General features: G+C 46.9%; 1 protein-coding gene across 1 annotated transcript in view; it reads left to right on the top strand.

The window, feature by feature from the left end:
* The window catches only part of LOC144482136 (NACHT, LRR and PYD domains-containing protein 14-like), a 291089-nt gene that overhangs the window by 12703 nt on the left and 257223 nt on the right, over positions 1 to 21163 (top strand). The window contains exon 4 of the mRNA XM_078201358.1: positions 617 to 787. Coding sequence (XP_078057484.1) covers positions 617 to 787 — 171 coding nt within the window. The remainder of the gene's footprint in view (positions 1 to 616; positions 788 to 21163) is intronic.

Raw genomic sequence — 21163 nt, 5'->3', positions numbered from 1 at the left:
TCGTATCTTTGCACATTGTTTCATTCGATTGTTCATCGATTGCCCTCTGTTATGCCTCGAATCAGCCTGCCTCCACCACACTTCCAGACTGTACATTCCAGACCCGTGCCACTGGCATCATGAAAAAGGTTTCTCTCACATCATCTTCAACCCCACCACACACTCCATTCCTGAGCCACTGACCATCCCATGTCCCTCCCTGTGACTCAGGGTAAGGACATGGGAATCCTGTGCTCTTCCCTTTCACCATCATCCTTTTTGTCATTTAATCACTCCGGCACTTCCATTTTGTTCTTTCCTTGTCACCCGCCCATCCCCAGCTCCCTGTCACTTAAAACAATTTAATTCACTGCTATTTCCAATTTCTATGTTTAGCTAATTGAACTGAAACTCAATCTGTTTCTATCTTCACAGATATTGCCTGACCTGATCAGAGTCTCCAACATATTTTATTCATATTTCAGATTTACAGCATCAATAGAATTATGCCTTCTGTATCAACTGAAGTTGTGTTTCTTGAATGTCCCGCTTTGTACATTATTATTGTTAATGCTCTTATTCTTAAAAACACTGTGGATTTATCCTGATTCCTGTTATTTTTCTCTCTGATCTCCAGTCTGAATTTTAATGGTCTCACAGATTCTTGTGCTGAGGACCTGGCCTCTGCTCTCAGTACAAACCGCTCACTGATAGATCTGAATCTGGGTGGCAATAAACTGGGAGATTCCGGAGTGAAACTGCTGTTTGTGGCTCTGAGGAATCCGGAATGTAAAATACAGAAACTGGAGTAAGTAGCAGACTGTGTGAGATTGTGTTTATAATAACTGAATATTCAACAATATAATTTCACCACTGGTATTTGTATAATAAACTCTGCCCAATACTATTGGCGTCAGTTATGAATAAGGAAAACTGCTTTTCCTCTGACTCCTGTTGCTTCTCTCTCTGATCCCTGAGCAATGAGATGTCAGTCCCACAAATCCTTATGTTGAGGGAGTGGGGGAATAATGTTATGGTTCACCCTCTGAGGTTCTCTCCTCCTCCTCAGATGTGCACAGCTGTCCCGGGACACAGCATCCATTGATCTGTGAAAAGGGGGAGAGTGAATAGATAACATTTCATGGAGGACAGGACATGGTGGTGGAGTCTCACTGTTAGTAACAGATGTCAGTACAGCAGCAAGAGCTGAACTTAGTTCAAGATGCAGAATCAGTTTGGATAGAGATAAGATTTAACAAAGTTAAAAGGTCACTTGTGGGAATCATTTATAGGCTCCTAACAACAGTCACAATCTCTGACACAATACACAGGAAAAATAATGGGGCCTTGTAAAAACATATTGCAATAACCACGGGTGATTTTAATCTTCATATACAAAGAAGAACAAAGAACCGCACAGCACAGTAACAGGCCCTTCAGCCCACCAAGCCTTTGGCGCCTCCTAACGCTTATTCAGACCCAGAACTTACTGCCAATTTGCGGTTTCTATTCCTCTGTGTGTCTCTTGTTCATGTGTCTACCAAGATGCACCTTGGACATTGGAAACGTGCCTGCTTCTGCCACCTCCATTGGCAGTGCCTTCCAGGCACCCACCACTCTCTGGGTGAAAACTTACCCCACACACCTCCCTCCAAACTGTGCTCCTCTCATCTTCATCCTGTGCCCTCTTGTAGTTGATCATTCCACCCTGGAGAAAAGTCTCTGACTATCCACCATATTGATGCTTCTCATAATTGTGTACACCTCCATCAGGTCACCCCTCAGCCTCCCTTTTTGTAGTAAAACAATCTGTGTTTATACAACGTCTCCTCATAACTTAACCGTCCTTGACCAGGCAACATTCTGGTAAACCTTCCTTGCACCCTCTCCAAAGCATCCACATCATTCTGGTAGTGTCGCGAACGGAACTGCAAGCAATATTCAAATGTGGCGAACTGAATTTTCATACAGCTGTAACATAACTTGACAACTTTTATACTCGATGCCCCGGTCGATGAAGACAAGCATGCTGTCTGCCTTCTTGACCACCTCATCCACCTGTGTTGCCACTTTCAGGGATCTATAGACTTGTACACACAGATGCTTCTGTAGGTCAATGTTCCTGTGGCTTCTTCCATTTACTGTATAAATCGCTCGGATTGTCAAAAGTTGATTAGAAGATCCGTTCACAGAATGTATTCAAGCAATTTCTTGGAGAAGCACGTTCCAGTGCCAATCGCAGGGCGGCACGGTAGCACAGTGGTTAGCACTGCTGCTTCACAGCTCCAGGGTCCCGGGTTCGATTCCCGGCTCGGGTCACTGTCTGTGTGGAGTTTGCACATTCTCCTCGTGTCTGCGTGGGTTTCCTCCGGGTGCTCCGGTTTCCTCCCACAGTCCAAAGATGTGCGGGTTAGGTTGATTGGCCAGGTTAAAAATTGCCCCTTAGAGTCCTGGGATGCGTAGGTTAGAGGGATTAGTGGGTAAAATATGTGGGTGGGATTGTGGTCGGTGCAGACTCGATGGGCCGAATGGCCTCCTTCTGCACTGTAGGGTTTCTATGATTTCTAAGCTGTTTTAGACATGGTGATGTGCAAATGTGTGGCGTTTCCAACAAAAATAGATTCCTTCCATTTGGAGAAGAGCAGCAGAAGTGTTCTAGCCGTTGCTAATTCAAGGACTATTAGATTAAGCGAAGATGTGGCACCGGGGTTGGCACTGCTGCCGCACAGTGTCAGATTCCCGGATTCATTCCAGCTTTGGACGACTGTCTGTGGAGTTCTCACGTTCTCCCCGTGTCTGTGTGGGTTTCCTCCGGCTGCTCCTGTTTCCTCCCATAGTCCAAAAAAACTGTGCAGGTTGGGTGGATTGGCCATGCTAAATTGCCCGTTAGTGTCCAAGATGTGTCGGTTTGGGGGATTAACAGAGTAAATATGTGGGGTTACGGGAATCTGGGCAACTGCAGATCTATTAGTCTGACATTGATGGTATGGAAATCCTATAATAATCCATAATAAAGGAAGTGATAACAGAACACTTCGAAATTAATGGCAGGATTAGACAGGGCCAACATGGATTTATGAAAGGCTGGCACAGTGACACAGTGGTTAACATTGTTGCATCCCAGCCAGGGGCCCGGGTTCAATTCCAGCCTTGGGTGACTGTCTGTGTGGAGTTTCTACATTCTCCCCGTGTCTGCGTGTGTTTCCTCTGGGTGCTCCGGTTTCCTCCCACACTCCAAAGATATGGATGGTAGATGGATTGGCCATGGTAAAATTGCCCTTAGTGTCCCAAGATATGTAGGTTAGGTGGATTAGCCCTAGTAAATTTGTGAATTTATGGGGAGCGGACCGTGGTAAGTTACTCTGTCAGTGTGTCTCGATGGGCCGAATGACGATTCCTACACTAGGGATTCTATAGTTGCATGATTCACACACAAGAGGTTATTAAATAAAATTGGAGCACGTGGGATTGGGAGGAATATACCAGCACGGATTGAGAACTGATTAATGGACAGAAACAAGGAGTTGGAATACATGGGGTTCTTTTGGGTTGACAGCCTCTAACTATTGGAGTACGGCAGCGGTCAGTGTTTGGGTCTCAGCTATTCAGAATCTACATGAATGATATGGATGTGGGGATCAAATATAATATTTCCAATTTTGCGAATAATGGAAAACTAGGTGAAAATCTGAATTGTGAGGAGGATGCAAAGATGTTTCAAGGGGATGTGGAGAGGCTCAGGGAGGCTCCACAACTGGAGTAATGTGTACAGTGTTGAGCTCTTTACTTAAAAAAGGATAGAATTGTATTGGAACCAGTTCAGAGAAAGTTCACTCGGCTGATTCCTGGGATGGAGAGGTTTATTTTACGAGGGAAATTTGAGCAGATTGGAGCAATATCTATGAATGTTCAGAAGATTAAAAGGTGATCGCATTGAGGGGATGAGACAGGGTGGTTGCTGAGAGGCTGTTTCTTGTAAGAGAGACCAGAACAAGGGGACAGATTTTAAAATGTAATTGTCAGTCCCTTAAGACTGAGATGAGGAGAAATTTATTTTTTTCGATGGTGGCTGGTCAGTGGAATTCTCTTCCCTGGAGACCAGTGGCGGCAGAATCATTGAATATATTCAAGGCTGAGTTAAGAATGATTTTGGATTGAGAAGCGAATCAAGGGTTACGGGGAAAAGAGTTGAGACTTTAATTAGACCAGCTGTGATGGAGTATGCTCGAGGGGCTGAATGGCCTTCTCCTGTTCCTAGGTATTTTGTTCTTATCCCAATACGTCCTTCAGACTGCTCTCTGTGACCTGTGATGGATAAACCAGCTCTATGTTTTGTCCTCACCAGACGCTCTCCTGTGACCATTCATTCGGCCACCCACTCAACCCATCTCACCAGCAGTAATTACCCACTCTGCCCCCAGGCCTTCCTGATCCAGCACTTCATCTTCCATTGGCGTAAGGATGGCAAGACCTGGATGTCTCCACTCTTCTTCACTCATTCCCTGATGATGTTTGCTCTCTTTCCAAACACATAAATTATTACTCACCCATCAAACACATGCAGTAGCCCAGGGTTGTCCAACGTGTGGACCAAGGGGTGAATGTGACCCTCGAAGCCCCTCAATGCGGCCCCCGGAGCGAGTTTCCAGAATCTCAGTCACACAGTTCAGTTTGAATGGAAGAATCTGCATGGAGCTGCTCCTCCAATCACATCCCGTTTCTTTCCCATGTTTGCTGCTGATAGGTTTTTGAGCCAATCTGCAGCAAATGTGGGAGAGAAACGATTTGTGATTGATGAGAATTAAACTCTAATAATCATCTTTAATTATTACTCATTATTGTGCTCAGCAAGTTGTTTCTTTTCATATCTCAGTTTAGTTTTTAATTGAAATTTCTGCTGTGCCAAACTTTATCATTCTGAAATTTACTCATCGGCCCCTTGAGTGAGAAAAACATTGACGTGTGTTTGCCCAGTGAATATGTTGGTCAGCCCTGCTCGAGCCTATGCTGGTGTCAGCCTAACGGACATGTCTCTGACAGTCAATGCTGCTGCCTTTGCATTGTAAGAGTTTTAACACCAGGTTAAAGTCCAACAGGTTTATTTTGTCGCAAATACCATTAGCTTTCTGAGCGCTGCTCCTTCGTCAGATGGAGTGGAAATCTGCTCTCAAACAGGACACAGACGCACAAAATCAAGTTCCAGAATACTGATTAGAATGCGAATCCCTACAGCCAACCAGGTCTTAAAGAGACAGATAATGTGAGAGAAGGGAGCATTAAGCACAGGTTACAGAGATGTGTATTGTCTCCAGACAGGACAGCCAATGGCATTCTGCAAGTCCTTTGCATTGCCAGTGTCTGGGTGGAGATGTTCTTTCCACAATTTCCTCCTCATCCTTATTCACATATCAGGCTGTGCTGCACTCACCGTGGCAGAACACATCAGGACATTGATCCTTTTCCACTCTGTAACCACGTGTCTGAAACCTGCTCACCTCCCAGCAATCTCCATCCAGACTGGCTTGTACCGATGGGATAATCTCCTCCCATCCTGAGGGAACAGGACCTCCCTCTGAGCCTGAGGAGCCGGGAGGAGCCCCTCCAGGGAGGGAGGGGGGGGGGGTGCAAGCCTTGCTCTGCTTTCTGACATTTCAGTCCTTCATTCAATAAGCAGAGCTCCCTCGCTGCTCCCTCCAGAGCTGCTGTGTTTGAAAGTCCTGCTGGCTTTGGAGGTGGTGCCAGCATTCCCTGAACCGGGACTGCCCCGTGCCCGGGCTGCCTCAGTGGGCACCTCCCCCTGCCTGCCAGCCGTTAATTGTCCGCCTCTGACAATATCACCTTCATAACTCTGCCTATCCTGCCCACACGGACACACCACCCATTTCCAATCCCCATGTTGGGACTTCAGAGCTTCTGGTAAAATCACAGCCATTCTCTTCGACCTCACCACAAACTGCATTCCCAAACCACTGACCATCCCATGTCCCTCCCGAGCCACTCCGAGTAAGGACACGGGGATCCTGTGATTATGGTCCTGTCCCATCATCACTTTTATCATTTAATCACTCCTGTAATTCCAGTTTGTCCTTTCTTTGTTTCTTCCCCAGCCACCCACCGCTGTCACTTCAAACCTGTCAATTCACTGCCCGTTCCCAGTTCCAATGGAAGCTCAAACTTTACCCCTGTTTCTCTCTTCACATATATTTAGCTAACCTGCTAAATTTCCAGTTTATTATATTTATATTTCATTTTCAGCATTGAGTATTTCCTCATTCTACAGAAATGCAGGTTGTGTTTTTGGAATGTCTGATACAATACATTATTATTGTTATTAACAGTATTATTTAAAACACTGGGGATTGAGCCTGATTCCTGTTATTCCTCTCTCTGGTCTCCAGTCTGGCTAATACCGCTCTCACAGATTCTTGTGCTGAGGATCTCGCCTCCGCTCTCTGTACAAACCAGACACTGAGGATTCTGAACCTGGGATTAAACTCCTTCACAGATCAATCTGTCCCTGCTCTCCGCCGCCTCATACTGACCTGCAGGAGTCTGGAGGAGATCTGGTGAGTGTTTGTGTTAATTTTTAGTATAACAATTAAAATATAAATGGATTTAAAATATAAATGGGCCTGAATCTTCCATGCAGCAGCAATGGTAAGCAGATTGCCGGTATATTTAAAAATTCTCCCAACCTCAAACTGCTGCATATTTCTCCCAGAATCTTCAGCACTGCGACACCGGGAGCTCCATCAGAGCAGACAAGAGTCGGGGAAGAGACAGCACACACCCTATTTACAGCACAGTGACCCCGGGGAGCTCCATCAGAGCAGAGTCGGGGAAGAGACAGCACACACCCCATTTACAGCACAGTGACCTCGGGGAGCTCCATCAGAGCAGACTCGAGTCGAGGAAGAGAGAGCACACAACCTATTTACAGCACAGTGACCCCGGGAAGCTCCATCAGAGTAGAGTCAGGGAAGAGAGAGAGCACACCCCCTATTTACAACACAGTGACCTCTGGGAGCTCCATCAGAGCAGAGTCGGGGAAGAGACAGCACACACCCCATTTACAGCACAGTGACCTCGGGGAGCTCCATCAGAGCAGACTAGAGTCGAGGAAGAGACCCCGGGGAGCTCCATAAGTGTTAGTTGATTGTGGGAGTGAATGGGTTGGTGTGTCGCTGGATGAATGGTTCGTCAGGGAGCTGAGGAGAGGATATATCCGAGGGTTCGGCCACTGAGTCTATATGGGTAAAACTGAGAAATAAGAAGGGGGAAATCACTTTGATAGGGTTGTACTATAGGCCCCCAAATAGTCAGCGGGAAATTGAGGAGCAAATATGTAAGGAGATGACAGATAGCTCCAAGAAAAATAGGGCGGTAATAGTCGGAGATTTTAAATTTCCCAACGTTAACTGGGACAGCCATAGTATTAGAGGGTTGGATGGAGAGAAATTTGTTGTGTATTCAGGAGGAATTTCTCATTCAGTATGTGGATGGCCCGACTAGAGAGGGGCCAAAACTTGACCAGCTCTTGGGAAATAAGGAAGGGCAGGTGACAGAAGTGTGAGTGAGGGATCACTTTGGGACCAGTGACCAGAATTCTATTAGTTTTAAGATATCTATGGAGAATGATAGGTCTGTCCCAAAGTTAATATTCTAAACTGGGACAAGGCCAATTTTGATGGTATCAGGCAGGAACTTTCAAAAGTTAATTGGGGGAGTCTGTGGGAATGAAGAGGGACGTCTGGTAAGTGGCAGGCTTTCAAAAGTGCATTAACCAGGGTTCAGGGTAAACACATTTCTCTGAGAGTGAAGGGCAAGGCTGGCAGAAGTCGGGAACCCTGGACGACTCGGGATATTGAGGCCCTGGTCAAGAAGAAGAATGAGGCACATGATGTGCATTGGCAGCTGGGATCAAGTGAATCTCTTGAAGAGTATAGGGGGTTTAGGAGTAGAGTTCAGAGAGAAATCAGGAGGGCAAAAAGGGGACACGAAATTGTTTTGGCAGATAAGGCAAAGGAGAATCCAAAGAGCTTCTACAAATACATAAAGGGCAAAAGAGTAACAACGGAGAGAGTAGGGCCTCTTAAGGATCAACAAGGTCATCTATGTGTGGATCCACAAGAGATGGGTGAGATCCTAAATGAATATTTCTCATCAGTATTTGCTGTTGAGAAAAGCATGGATGTTAGGGAACTTGGGGAAATAAATATTGATGTCTTGAGGAGTGTACATATTACAGAGAAGGAGGTGCTGGAAGTCTTAACGCGCATCAAGGTAGATAAATCTCCGGGATCTGATGAGGTATATCCCAGGACGTTGTGGGAGGCTAGGGAGGAAATTGTGGGTCCCCGAGCTGAGATATTTGAATCATCGGTAGTCATGGGTGAACTGCCTGAAGATTGAGAGTAGCAAATGTTGTGCCTTTGTTTAAAAAGGGCTGCAGGGAAAAGTCTGGAAACTGCAGGCCAGTGAGCCTCACATCTGTGGTGGGTAAATTGTTGGAAGGTTTTTTGAAGGACAGGATCCACAGGCATTTAGAGATGCAAGGACTGATTAGGGACAGTCAGCATGGCTTTGTGAGTGGAAAATCATGTCTCACAAATTTGATTGAGTTTTTTGAAGGGGTAACCAAGAAGATAGATGAGGGCAGTGCAGTTGATGTTGTCTACATGGACTTTAGCAAGGCCTTTGACAAGGTACCGCATGGTAGTTTGTTGCATAAAGTTAAATTTCACGCGTTCCAGGGTGAGGTATCGAAATGGAGACAAATTTTGCTCCTTGACAGAAGCCAGAGGGTGGTTGTCGAGAGTTGTTTTTCAAACTGGAGGCCTGTGACCAGCGTTGTGCCTCAGGGATCAGTGCTGGGCCCACTGTTATTTGTCATTTATATTCATGGTTTGGATGAGAATATAGGAGGCATGGTTAGTAAGTTTGCAGATGACACCAAGATTGGTGGCATGGTGGACAGTGAGGAAGGTTATCTCCAATTGCAGCGGGATCTTGATCAATTGGGCCAGTTGGCTGATGAATGGCAGATGGAGTTTAATTTAGACAAATGCGAGGTGATGCATTTTGGTAGATTGAGCAAGGGCAGGACTTACCCAGTTGATGGTAGGGCGTTGGGGAGAGTTGCAGAATAAAAAGATCGAGGGGTATATGTTTATAGCTCCTTGAAAGTGGAGTCACAGGTGGACAGAAGGCATTCGGCATGCTTGGTTTCATCGGTCAGAACATTGAATACAGGAGTTGGGACATCTTGTTAAAGTTGTACAAGACATTGGTAAGGCCACACTTGGAATGCTGTGTGCAATTCTGGTCACCCTATTATAGAAAGGATATTATTAAACTAGAAAGAGTGCAGAAAAGGTTCACGAGGATGCTACTGGGACTTGATGGATTGAGTTATAAGGAGAGGCTAATAGACTGGGACTTTTTTCCTTGGAGCGTTGGTCGGCTGAGGGGTGACCTTATAGAGGTCTATAAAATAATGAGGGGCTTCGATCAGCTAGATAGTCAAGATATTTTCCCAAAGGTAGGGGAGTCTAAAACTAGAGGGCATCGGTTTAAGTTGAGAGGACAGAGATACAAAAGGGTCCAGAGGGGCAATTTGTTCTCAGAGGGTGATGAGTGTCTGGAACAAGCTGCCAGAGGTAGTAGTAGAGGCGGGTACAATTTTATCTTTTAAAAAGCAGTTAGATAGTTACAAGGGTACGATGGGTAAAGAGGGATATGGGCCAAATGCGGGTAATTGGGATTAGATTAGGGTTTTTAAAAAAAAGTGTGGCATGGACAAGTTGGGCCAAAGGGCCTGTTTCCATGCTGTAAACCTCTGTGACCCTATGAGTGGGTCTAGTCAGATTGTGGGAGGTGTAGTCTGGGGATCAGTGGGAAGTGATTGGAGGACTCGGTTGTGCTATTCAGGTATTAGCCCAGGTGGTGAGCTGTCTAACATTACCTGAGTAACTATCCAGGTAAATTTTGTGGATCTGTCCCAAGTATCTGACTCTAACTGCAGCAGGGGAGTTCCCCAATAGTAGTTAATACCTCTGGGACAATTCCCAGCTGGATCAGTGCGTCAGGACATCCACAGGGTCCCGATGCTCATGTTCGGATGTGTGTCTGGTCTCTGGCGATCCAGAGACCAGAAGATTTGTCCCATTCACTCCAGTCTCCTGTTATTTACGCTGTTGTTCAATCTGTTTATTTCCTGTTTCATCTTTACTGTGTTTCAGGCTGCAGAAAAATTGGATCAGTTGTGGAGAGAGCCAGCTGGAGCCGCTGCAGGGATCCAGACCGGGACTGAAAGTGCTACTGTGAACATTTCAATCTATAAACATTGCTGCTCCACCGGTTACAGTGAAATCCTGAATTGTGAAGATCTTCGACAGCTCCTTCCAAACCCTTCATTCCTGCCCCTCTCCCTCCCTATTCCATCAGCCCCTCCAGCCTGGCAGTGATTTCCCTGCTTACCTGGTTTCCCAGCTGGAAAACTGTTGTAGTTTTAGTCTCCACATTGAAGGAAAGATTGCTGCAAACCATTGTTTAAGCAGCAATGTGTTGTCAGTGTTCTCAGCAACAGAGTCTTCAACCTCCTTTCAAAAGGGAGCAGCAGAGATAATTCTCCAGAGAGAGAACAGTGTGTGTGATTCTGACAGTACCCAGCAGAGAGCAGATTGGTCAATCTTGTCAGAGTTTCCTCTCGGTCTCTGTGAATGAATTAAAGACTCCACCAGCCTCTCCTCAAAACCTCTTTCACTATCTGGTGATTAAAGTGACACAATGCCACCATCTGCTGGTGGCTCACAGCTACTGCAGGCACTGCTCTCTGTGAGCCTCAGACAAGTTCAGTATGTCCCATGTCTGCACCTGGGAACCGGTGACTGCAGTGTGAATATTGAACAATATTGACAGGGATTGGAGTTTGCAGCAGGAACCCCGGCTGGTGCATTAACCCTTTCATCACCAGACACTGTACATGAACTCTGTTCCCTCATTCCCTATGGGAGATATTGTCTGGAGACTGGAGTTGGGGATGATCTCAGACTGTAATGTGTACATTTGGTGCAGTTATCAGACACTAATCCCATTCAGAATGGGAGTGGGTAAACTCTGCTGCACTCTGTAGTTCCTGTGTCAGACATTGTCAGTGTTTAATCTTCCACAGGGGATCTTGCTAACGGTTCTTTTAATGTTTCCAAGATAATTGTCTCAATCTCACAGACTGGTTCTTTGAAAATTGGAAATACAAACATTTTGAGACACAATTACAACCTTTAATCACATTTTGTCCGTGTTCGAACAGAAAATAATTTCCAAACGAACTATTCCCCTTTTGCAGCTCTTGTGGAGGAAGAAATTGCTAAGCAGATTATGGATACGTGTGGGGGTCACAGGGTAGTTGTCATGGGGGACTTTAACTTTCCAAATATTGATTGGAACCTTTGTAGGTCAAATAGTTTGGATGGGGCACTTTTTGTGCAGTGTGTGCAGGAGGGTTTCCTGACACAATATGTGGATAGGCCGACAAGGGGTGAGGCCACATTGAATTTGGTACTGGGAAATGAACCGGGCCAAGTGTTAGATTTGGTTGTGGGAGAGAACTTTGGAGATAGTGACCACAATTCGGTGTCTTTTGTTATTGCAATGGAGAGGGATAGGGCCGGACGGCAGGGCAAGGCTTACAATTGGGGGAGAGGTAATTATGATGCGATTAGGCAAGAATTAGGGGGCATAAGATGGGAACAGAAACTGTCAGGGAAAGGCACTGATGAAAAGTGGAACTTTTTCAAGGAACAAATACTGGGTGTCCTTGATAGGTATGTCCCTGTCAGGCAGGGAGGAAATGGCCGAGTGAGGGAACCGTGGTTCACAAAAGAGGTGGAATGTCTTGTGAAAAGGAAGAGGGAAGCTTATGTAGGGACGAGGAAACAAGGTTCAGATGGCTCGACTGAGGGTTACAAGTTAGCAAGGAACGAGCTGAAAAAGGGGCTGAGGAGAGCTAGGAGGGGACATGAGAAGTCCTTGGCGGGTCAGATCAAGGAAAACCCCAAGGCTTTTTACTCTTATGTGAGGAATAAAAGAATGACCAGGGTGAGGTTAGGGCCGGTCAAGGACAGTGGTGGGAACTTGTGTATGGAATCAGTAGAGATAGGCGAGGTGATGAATGAATACTTTTCTTCAGTGTTCACCAAGGAGAGGGGCCATGTTTTTCAGGAAGAGAAGGTGTTACAGGCTAATAGGCTGGAGGAAATAGATGTTCGGAGGGAGGATGTCTTGGCAGTTTTGAATAAACTGAAGGTCGATAAGTCCCCTGGGCCTGATGAAATGTATCCTAGGATTCTTTGGGAGGCGAGGGATGAGAGTGCAGAGCCTTTGGCTTTGATCTTTGGGTCCTCGCTGTCCACGGGGATGGTGCCAGAGGACTGGAGAGTGGCAAATGTTGTTCCTCTGTTTAAGAAAGGGAATATAAATGACCCTGGTAATTATAGACCGGTTAGTCTGACTTCGGTGGTTGGAAAATTGATGGAAAAGGTCCTTAGGGATGGGATTTACGACCATTTAGAAAGATGCGGATTAATCCGGGATAGTCAGCACGGATTTGTGAAGGGCAAATCGTGCCTCACAAATTTGATAGAATTTTTTGAGGAGGTAACTAGGTGTGTTGATGAAGGTAGGGCGGTTGATGTCATATACATGGATTTTAGTAAGGCGTTTGATAAGGTCCCCCATGGTTGGCTTATGATGAAAGTAAGGAGGTGTGGGATCGAGGGAAAGTTGGCCGATTGGATAGGTAACTGGCTGTCTGATCGAAGACAGAGGGTGGTGGTGGATGGAAAATTTTCGGAATGGAGGCAGGTTGCTAGCGGAGTGCCGCACGGATCGGTGCTTGGTCCTCTGCTCTTTGTGATTTTTATTAATGACTCAGAGGAGGGGGCTGAAGGGTGGATCAGTAAATTTGCTGATGACACCAAGATTGGTGGAGTAGTGGATGAGCTGGAGGGGTGTTGTAGGCTGCAAAGAGACATAGATAGGATGCAAAGCTGGGCTGAAAAATGGCAAATGGAGTTTAACCCTGATAAATGTGAGGTGATTCATTTGTGAGGAAGGGAGGGAGAGTGACGGGAAGATAGCGCATGAGGGATAGGAGAATGACGGGAGTGCGGGGGACGCAGGGGGAGGGGAGAGATAGAGGGGAGGGAGGGAGAGTGGGGGATGAAAGTGAGGAGGAGAGAGAGAGAAGAGAATGAGAAGTAGAGTGAAGGGGAGAAAGTGAGCCTAGATGGAGTGAAGGGACGGAGTGAGGGGGAGAAAGGTGAAGAATGAGGGAGGAGAGTCAGGAAGGAGAGAACGGGAAGAGGAACTGACTGGGAGAGTCAGAGGAGAGAGTGAGGGGAAGAGTAAGTGAAGAGCAACTGAGGGGGGGAGAGCATAAGCGGGAGAGGCTGATGGGACGGATAGTGAAGGGGAGTGTCTGAGGCGGGATAGTGTGACGGAAAAGACATAGGGGGAAGAAAGTGGCGGGGAAAAGAGTGGAAGGTCTAAGGCGGAATAGTGTGATGGAAAAGACTGGGGGGAAGACACTGAAGGGGAAGGGAGAGAGTGAAGACGAAGAGAGTGAGGAGGAGAGAGAGGGGAGGGCGAGTGGGGAAGTGTGAAGGGAGAGAGACTAAGGGATGGAAAGTAAAGGGGAGAGTGTGAGGGCAGAGACTGAGCAGGAAGAGAGTGGAAGGGAGTGAGGGGGGGGAGAAATTAAGTGAGGAGGAAAGTGACTGGGAGGGCATGAGGGGGAGGGAGTGAGGAAAAGAGAGGGTGACAACAAAGAACAGTACAGCACAGTAAACAGGCCCTTCGGCCCCCCAAGCCTGTGCTGCTCCTTGGTCCAACTAGACCAATCGTTTGTATCCCTCCATTCCCAGGCTGCTCATGTGAGTATCCAGGTAAGTCTTAAACGATGTCAGCGTGCCTACCTCCACCACCCTACTTGGCAGCGCATTCCAGGCCCCCACCACCCTCTGTGTAAAAAACATCCCTCTAATATCTGAGTTCTACTTCGCCCCTCTCAGCTTGAGCCCGTGACCCCTCGTGAACGTCACTTCTGATCTGGGAAAAAGCTTCCCACCGTTCACCTATCTATCCCCTTCATAATCTTGTACACCTCTATTAGATCTCCCCTCATTCTCCGTCTTTCCAGGGAGAACAACCCCAGTTTACCCAATCTCTCCTCATAGCTAAGACCCTCCATACCAGGCAACATCCTGGTAAACCTTCTCTGCACTCTCTTTAACGCCTCCACGTCCTTCTGGTAGTGCGGCGACCAGAACTGGACGCAGTACTCCAAATGTGGCCTAACCAGCGTTCTCTACAGCTGCATCATCAGACTCCAGCTTTTGTACTCTATACCCCGTCCTATAAAGGCAAGCATACCATATGCCTTCTTCTCCACCTGTGTTGCCACCTTCAAGGATTTGTGGACTTGCACACCTAGGTCCCTCTGTGTTTCTATACTCCTGATGACTCTGCCATTTATTGTATAACTCCTCCCTACATTATTTCTTCCAAAATGCATCACTCGCATTTATTCGGATTAAACTCCATCTGCCACCTCTCCGCCCAATTTTCCAACCCATCTATATCCTGCTGTATTGCCCGACAATGCTCATCACTATCCGCAAGTCCAGCCATCTTCGTGTCATCCGCAAACTTGCTGATTACACCAGTTACACCTTCTTCCAAATCATTTATATATATCACAAATAGCAGAGGTCCCAGTACAGAGCCCTGCGGAACACCACTGGCCACAGAACTCCAGCCGGAAAAAGACCCTTCGACCACTACCCTCTGTGAGGGGAAGAAAATCAGTGGGAGAGAGAGTGGAAAAGAGGGGAAAGTGTGAGGGAGGCAGAGTTTGCAAGGGGGAGGGAGAGAGAGGGCAAGAGTAGGGGGAGAGAATGAGGGAGGAGGAGGGAGGGAGAGGGCGAGGGCGTTTTTTCACTCACTTTCCTGCAATTCTTCCCGGTTGCTCCACCTATTTGCTTCGGTGTTGCATCTTGCTGGGGAGGATTGTCCACATTCACAGTAGGAGGGGGGAGAAAACTGTTCTCTGTCCCCGAGGTTTAATGCAGCCTCTGGGACTAGGCCTTAATTCAAGGCCTAATCTCAGAGGGCCCTCAGAGTGTCCTTTTGTATTTGCTTCATCCCCGAACAGCGTCTGTGCTGAAGTGGGAGAACTTGATGGTTAAAAACAAAATAATTCATTTAATTCAGGATGTGATTGTGGGTTTTCCTGCTCGTGCTCGCTCTCTCTCTCTCTCTGTCTCCCATCGTTCTCCTTTGATTGTGAGTTATCAGTGAGAGAAATGGGAAATGGAGGGTAACAGTGAGGGGCGGGGGGACGGGAGGGTAACAGAGCAGTTTGCTTGTGGGATCTTGCTGTGTTTATTTTCCCTGCAGCCTATCCTGCTGGGAGACCGTGGTTCCGTTCCCCAAATTCAGTGTACTGACAAGTGACTGTGATTACTTCCATCTCCCACCACTGCCCCCAGCCTCATTTCTCAATGTGAATCAGTGATCAACACAAACAGTGGTCACAGGGTGACATGATTTAAAATGGTCAGACAGAAACCTTTCAGAGAGCATTTCAATCCAGATTCATCGTCAGAGAGAGAGAGAGAGAGTATCCAGAGCAGGAGAGAGAGAGAGAGGAGGGTGATGGGTTCGTACAGAGATAGGGGGAGATAAACAGGCAGAGAGAGGGAGAGAGAACAGAGATAGATCATCAAGTGCAGGAGAGAGAGGAGGGGGTGGATAGGGACAGAGATGATGGAGGTAAAAGAGAGGGGGAATTAGAGAGAGAGAAACAGAGAGGAGTGACTGTGCTGGAAGTGGAAGGTTCCCTGTTCATGTCAAATGTACAAACAGCACCAAACCTGGAGTGACGTCCCCTTATTTTAACTGGGGAGGGGTGGAAGGAAGAGGGGCAGAGAGAGGGAGAGGTGTGGTCCCTCATTGCCCACTGACTTCACCTCAATCCTCACTTAAATATCACATTGTATCTGGCCATGTTCAGACTGTGAGGGATCTTGCTGTGCACTCATGCTCGGTGCCTCCTCCCTGCCCCATATTCCTCACACTGTATCAGTGTCCACAGTTGAAACATAAAAGATTGAGGGAAAGGAGGGTGGGGCGGCACGGTAGCACAGTGGTTAGCACTGCTGCTTCACAGCTCCAGGGACCTGGGTTCGATTCCCGGCTCGGGTCACTGTCTGTGTGGAGTTTGCACATTCTCCTCGTGTCTGCGTGGGTTTCCTCCGGGTGCTCCGGTTTCCTCCCACAGTCCAAAGATGTGCGGGTTAGGTTGATTAGCCATGCTAAAATTGCCCCTTAGTGTCCTGGGTTGCGTAGATTAGAGGGATTCATGGGTAAAATATGTAGGGATATGGGAGTAGGAGCTGGGTGGCATTGTGGTCGGTGCAGACTCGATGGGCCGAATGGCCTCTTTCTGTACTGTAGGGTTTCTATGATTTCTATGATTTATATGATATAGAGAGGAACAGGGTAAGGCAGAGCTGCAGAGAGGGCGTTTCGATCGAGTTCTCACAGGGGCTTGGAATGAAAAAGGCTGCGATTGGGACCCGGTTTAATTGGCCAATTGGACAGTGCCTGTGTTTTACTCTCAGTAATGTCACGGTGCTGTGTGAGAGCCCAGGGCAGCGCTTCAATCTACTTTTACTGAGTTTCTGTTTGTAACATTCTCAGTCTGCCTCTCTCACTGTGAAGCACTCGGGAGGGAGAGGGAGCTGAAATTCACATTCCTGAGCCTGGGGAAAGGCCTGTTCTCCATCCCAGAGTCCTCCTTGTGTTCTTAGACAAGGCACTGGGATTTGTGGAAGGAAAGGATTGTTCTGTTTCACTGGGCCTCAATTCAAGGCCTGTGTGACTAGGCCTCCATACAAGGCCTGTGTGACTAGGCCTCAATTCAAGGCCTGTGTGACTAGGCCTCAATTCAAGGCCTGTGTGAGTAGGCCTCCATTCAAGGCCTGTGTGAGTAGGCCTCAATTCAAGGCCTGTGTGAGTAAGCCTCAATTCAAGGCTTGTGTGACTAGGCCTCCATACAAGGCCTGTGTGACTAGGCCTCAATTCAAGGCCTGTGTGACTAGGCCTCAATTCAAGGCCTGTGTGAGTAGGCCTCCATTCAAGGCCTGTGTGAGTAGGCCTCAATTCAAGGCCTGTGTGACTAGGCCTCCATTCAAGGCCTGTGTGACTAGGCCTCCATACAAGGCCTGTGTGACTAGGCCTCAATTCAAGGCCTGTGTGACTAGGCCTCAATTCATGGCCTGTGTGAGTAGGCCCCCATTCAAGGCCTGTGTGAGTAGGCCTCAATTCAAGGCCTGTGTGAGTAAGCCTCAATTCAAGGCCTGTGTGACTGGGCCTCAATTCAAGGCCTGTGTGGCTAGGCCTTAATTCAAGGCCTAATCTCAGTGGCACCTTCACATTTCCTTAATTCCCTAACAGGGTTTAAGTGGCTGAATTCAATGGTTCAATAAAATGTGCAGCAGCCACTTCAGGGTGGGATTGTGGATTTTCCTGCTCCCCCTCCCACTGTTCTCTTCTCATTCTGAGCTTTAAAACATGATGCACAGCGTACATCATTATTTTAAATGGTCAGACAGCAACTTATCAGAGAGAGCACTTCAGTCCAGATTCACGCTGAGATAGAGAAACAGAGCAGAGATCAGGACAGATTATCGACAGCAGGAGAGGGAGGGGTGCAGAGATTGTGTTTCGAATAGGTCTAGATCTGGGGGGAGAGTGAAAGAGAAAGAGAGGGGGGGGGAGGTGACTGATAGAAGCTTCATTGCTGAGATTGAATGTAATGATATAGAATGAGGGAGATTCTCAGTGTTGGTGCGGTTTGTAAAATGAGTCAGAAGCACAGCTGGAGGTGGGGTTAAACGCAGAGGGAGAGACACAGATCAGGGAATGGATGGGGGAGTGGGGAGCCTCCCCTGTTTCTTTACAGCCCAGCCTCTGGAGCAAACCCGTCCCCACCCACTCCCCCCACCAAAAATGCTTTGATGTGTTTCATTAATTTAATACTGGACAGTCACGAGGCATTTGCACCTTCATTTCATTTTGAAATCTGTTCCCCTTTGAACAAAGGACAAAGAACAGTACAGCACAGGAACAGGCCCTTTGGCCCTCCAAGTCCGTGCCGCTCCCTGGTCCAAACTTGACCATTCTTTTCTATCCCTCCATTCCCACTCCGTTCATGTGGCTATCTAGATAAGTCTTAAACGTTCCCAGTGTGTCCGCCTCCAGCACCTTGCCTGGCAGCGCATTCCAGGTCCCCACCACCCTCTGTGTAAAATATGTCCTTCTGATATCTGTGTTAAACCTCCCCCCCTTCACCTTGAACCTATGACCCCTCGTGAACGTCACAACCGACCTGGGGAAAAGCTTCCCATCGTTCACCCTATCTATGCCTTTCATAATTTTATACACCTCTATTAAGTCTCCCCTCATCCTCCGTCTTTCCAGGGAGAACAACCCCAGTTTCCCCAATCTCTCCTCATAACTAAGCCCCTCCATACCAGGCAACATCCTGGTAAACCTCCTCTGCACTCTCTCCAAAGCCTCCACGTCCTTCTGGTAGTGCGGCGACCAGAACTGGACGCAGTATTCCAAATGGTCAGAGTTTAATAATGGGAAGGATGTGGAAATGAATGTTTTCTCCCCGCACCCCAGAGAAAATAAGGCTGAGAGGAGACTTGATAGAGAGATTCAAGATCCTAAGAATTATGGACTGGTTAAAGAGTGAGAAACTCTTCCCTCTCAAGAGATGGTCAGGAACTAGAGGGCACAGATTCTTAATGATGGGGAAATGGATCAGAAGTGAAGTGAGTAAAATCACTTCACCGAGAGGCTGTTTGGAACCTGGAATAATCTTCCTGAAACCCTGTTCCAGTATTCAAAAAGATGATGGCTGATCTGTGATCGAACTCTCTACCTCTTTACCCCTTGGACTAAGGGAAATCTATCAACCCCAGGTTTAAAATAATAACAAGTGACTGCCATTTGCAGAAGATTGTTTCAAACTAACTCCACACCACATCTGGCAATGATTTTATTGCTACATTTCTAAAATCCTAAACTGAGGCTAATACCCAAATGTCCCCAAGTCCTGGAGTCCCCAAGCAGCAGAAAAACCTGTTCTTTATCAGCCTCTCCCTTTACCTCATTATTTTAAATGTTTGATTAAATCAGGCTCTCATTTAAATTCCAGCGGTTAAGAATAATGTTTAAACTGCACTGTTTTTCAAATGTTCCCCACACAAATAGTATAATGGCCTAAATACAGAGTAAAATTCCCTCTGCTCTGTCTAAGAAATGTTTCATCACAGATTTTTATTAGTTTAGGAAAAACAGGAATCAAATTGCTCAGCATCCCAGTGCGGCCTCCTGTTTATTTCAATCAGCCCTTCACATTCAAACATGAAGTTGAAGCTTCGAATACTGTCTGTGGCAGCGTTTGTGGATTCAGTCCTTCTCTCGCTTTTTCACTTGGCTGAAGAATTTTAATTATCGACATTGTTTAATCATTCATATCTCTCAGCACTTGGAACAGGGAGCCTGGAATGCGCTGCCAAGTAGGGTGGTGGAGGCAGGCACGCTGACATCGTTTAAGACTTACCTGGATAGTCACATGAGCAGCCTGGGAATGGAGGGATACAAACGATTGGTCTAGTTGGACCAAGGAGCGGCACAGGCTTGGAGGGCCGAAGGGCCTGTTTCCTGTGCTGTACTGTTCTTTGTTCTTTGTTCTTTGTTGAATCTTCAAGGCAGACAATCTCATGAAACTAACAAACTGTATCTTTATTCATCCATCATTTCCAGTCTCTGAATGGATCACACACATTTCCAGAATGCAAGAAGCTCTCAATGGAAACTGCTTCCAATTATTCCCCAATACAATTGTTCACACTTTACTGTGAACTACATTCCACTGACATTCCCAAAGCAGCTACAGAAAAGTGACTGGTTATTTTAAACACTGATCCTGAACTATATTAACTTACGATTCACTCACATTGTATAGAAATGGTGACCCTGTTTTGATGAGAGTGATCAGATTAACATTGTATCATGAAAGCAGCCTCCGCACTGAGATTAACCACATTTGCAGCAATTCCAGAGTATCAGAGACATTGCTCTGTGTATTGTGTGAATCCAGCTGTGAAATATCGGAACATTTTGAGCCTGCACTTTTCATCATTTATTAAAGTACATTGTTCCATCCCTTTTCAATCTAAATTGTGTCAGTTTACATTTCCCTGAACTCAAACCTCTCCATCAGTTTTGTCCATTTACAAAATATGAGTAACTTTGCAATTTGATGTTTCCAGCGATGCTGCTGTCGATGCTGGATCATTGTTTGTGTCATTGGCCAGGATGTTTCGTATTCTGTCACATTACAAAAAATATGTCAAAACTGCAGATATCTTTCTGTGTGTGTGTGTGTGAGTGCGGGGCGGGGGGGGGGGAGGGGGGGAGGGGAGGGGGGGGCGGTGGGGTGGGGGGGTGGTGATAGCATGCATCTGTGTCAATATATTAAAATCTCAAATATGTGTAGTTGTCGGCCATTCAACCCATCGTGCCTGCTCCACCACTCAGACAGACACACACACACAGAGACATAAACACACACAGACAGACACTCACATACACTGAGACACTCAGACACACACTCAGACACACATTCACAGACAGACACACTCTCAGAGACGCAAACGCACGTAGACACACACACAACAGAGACACACACACAGTCAGACACACATTCACAGACACACATTCACAGACACACAGACACAGGCACACATTCACAGGCACACAATCATAGACACATATTCACAGATGCACACTCACGGACACACAGACACTCATTCGCAGAGACACCCAAATTCATAAACACACACACACTCACAGTGACACAGTGGATTTCAGTAAGGCATTTGACAAAGTCCCACATGGCAGGTTGGTTAAGAAGGTTAAGGCTCATGGGATACAAGGAGAAGTGGCTCGATGGGTGGAGAACTGGCTTGGCCATAGGAGACAGGGTAGTGGCCGAAGGGTCTTTTTCCGGCTGGAGGTCTGTGACCAGTGGTGTTCCGCAGGG

This window comes from Mustelus asterias (genome assembly GCF_964213995.1).
Source record: "Mustelus asterias chromosome 26 unlocalized genomic scaffold, sMusAst1.hap1.1 SUPER_26_unloc_28, whole genome shotgun sequence".
Classification (NCBI taxonomy): Eukaryota; Metazoa; Chordata; class Chondrichthyes; order Carcharhiniformes; family Triakidae; genus Mustelus; species Mustelus asterias.
This window is presented reverse-complemented; position numbering and strand designations above follow the sequence as displayed.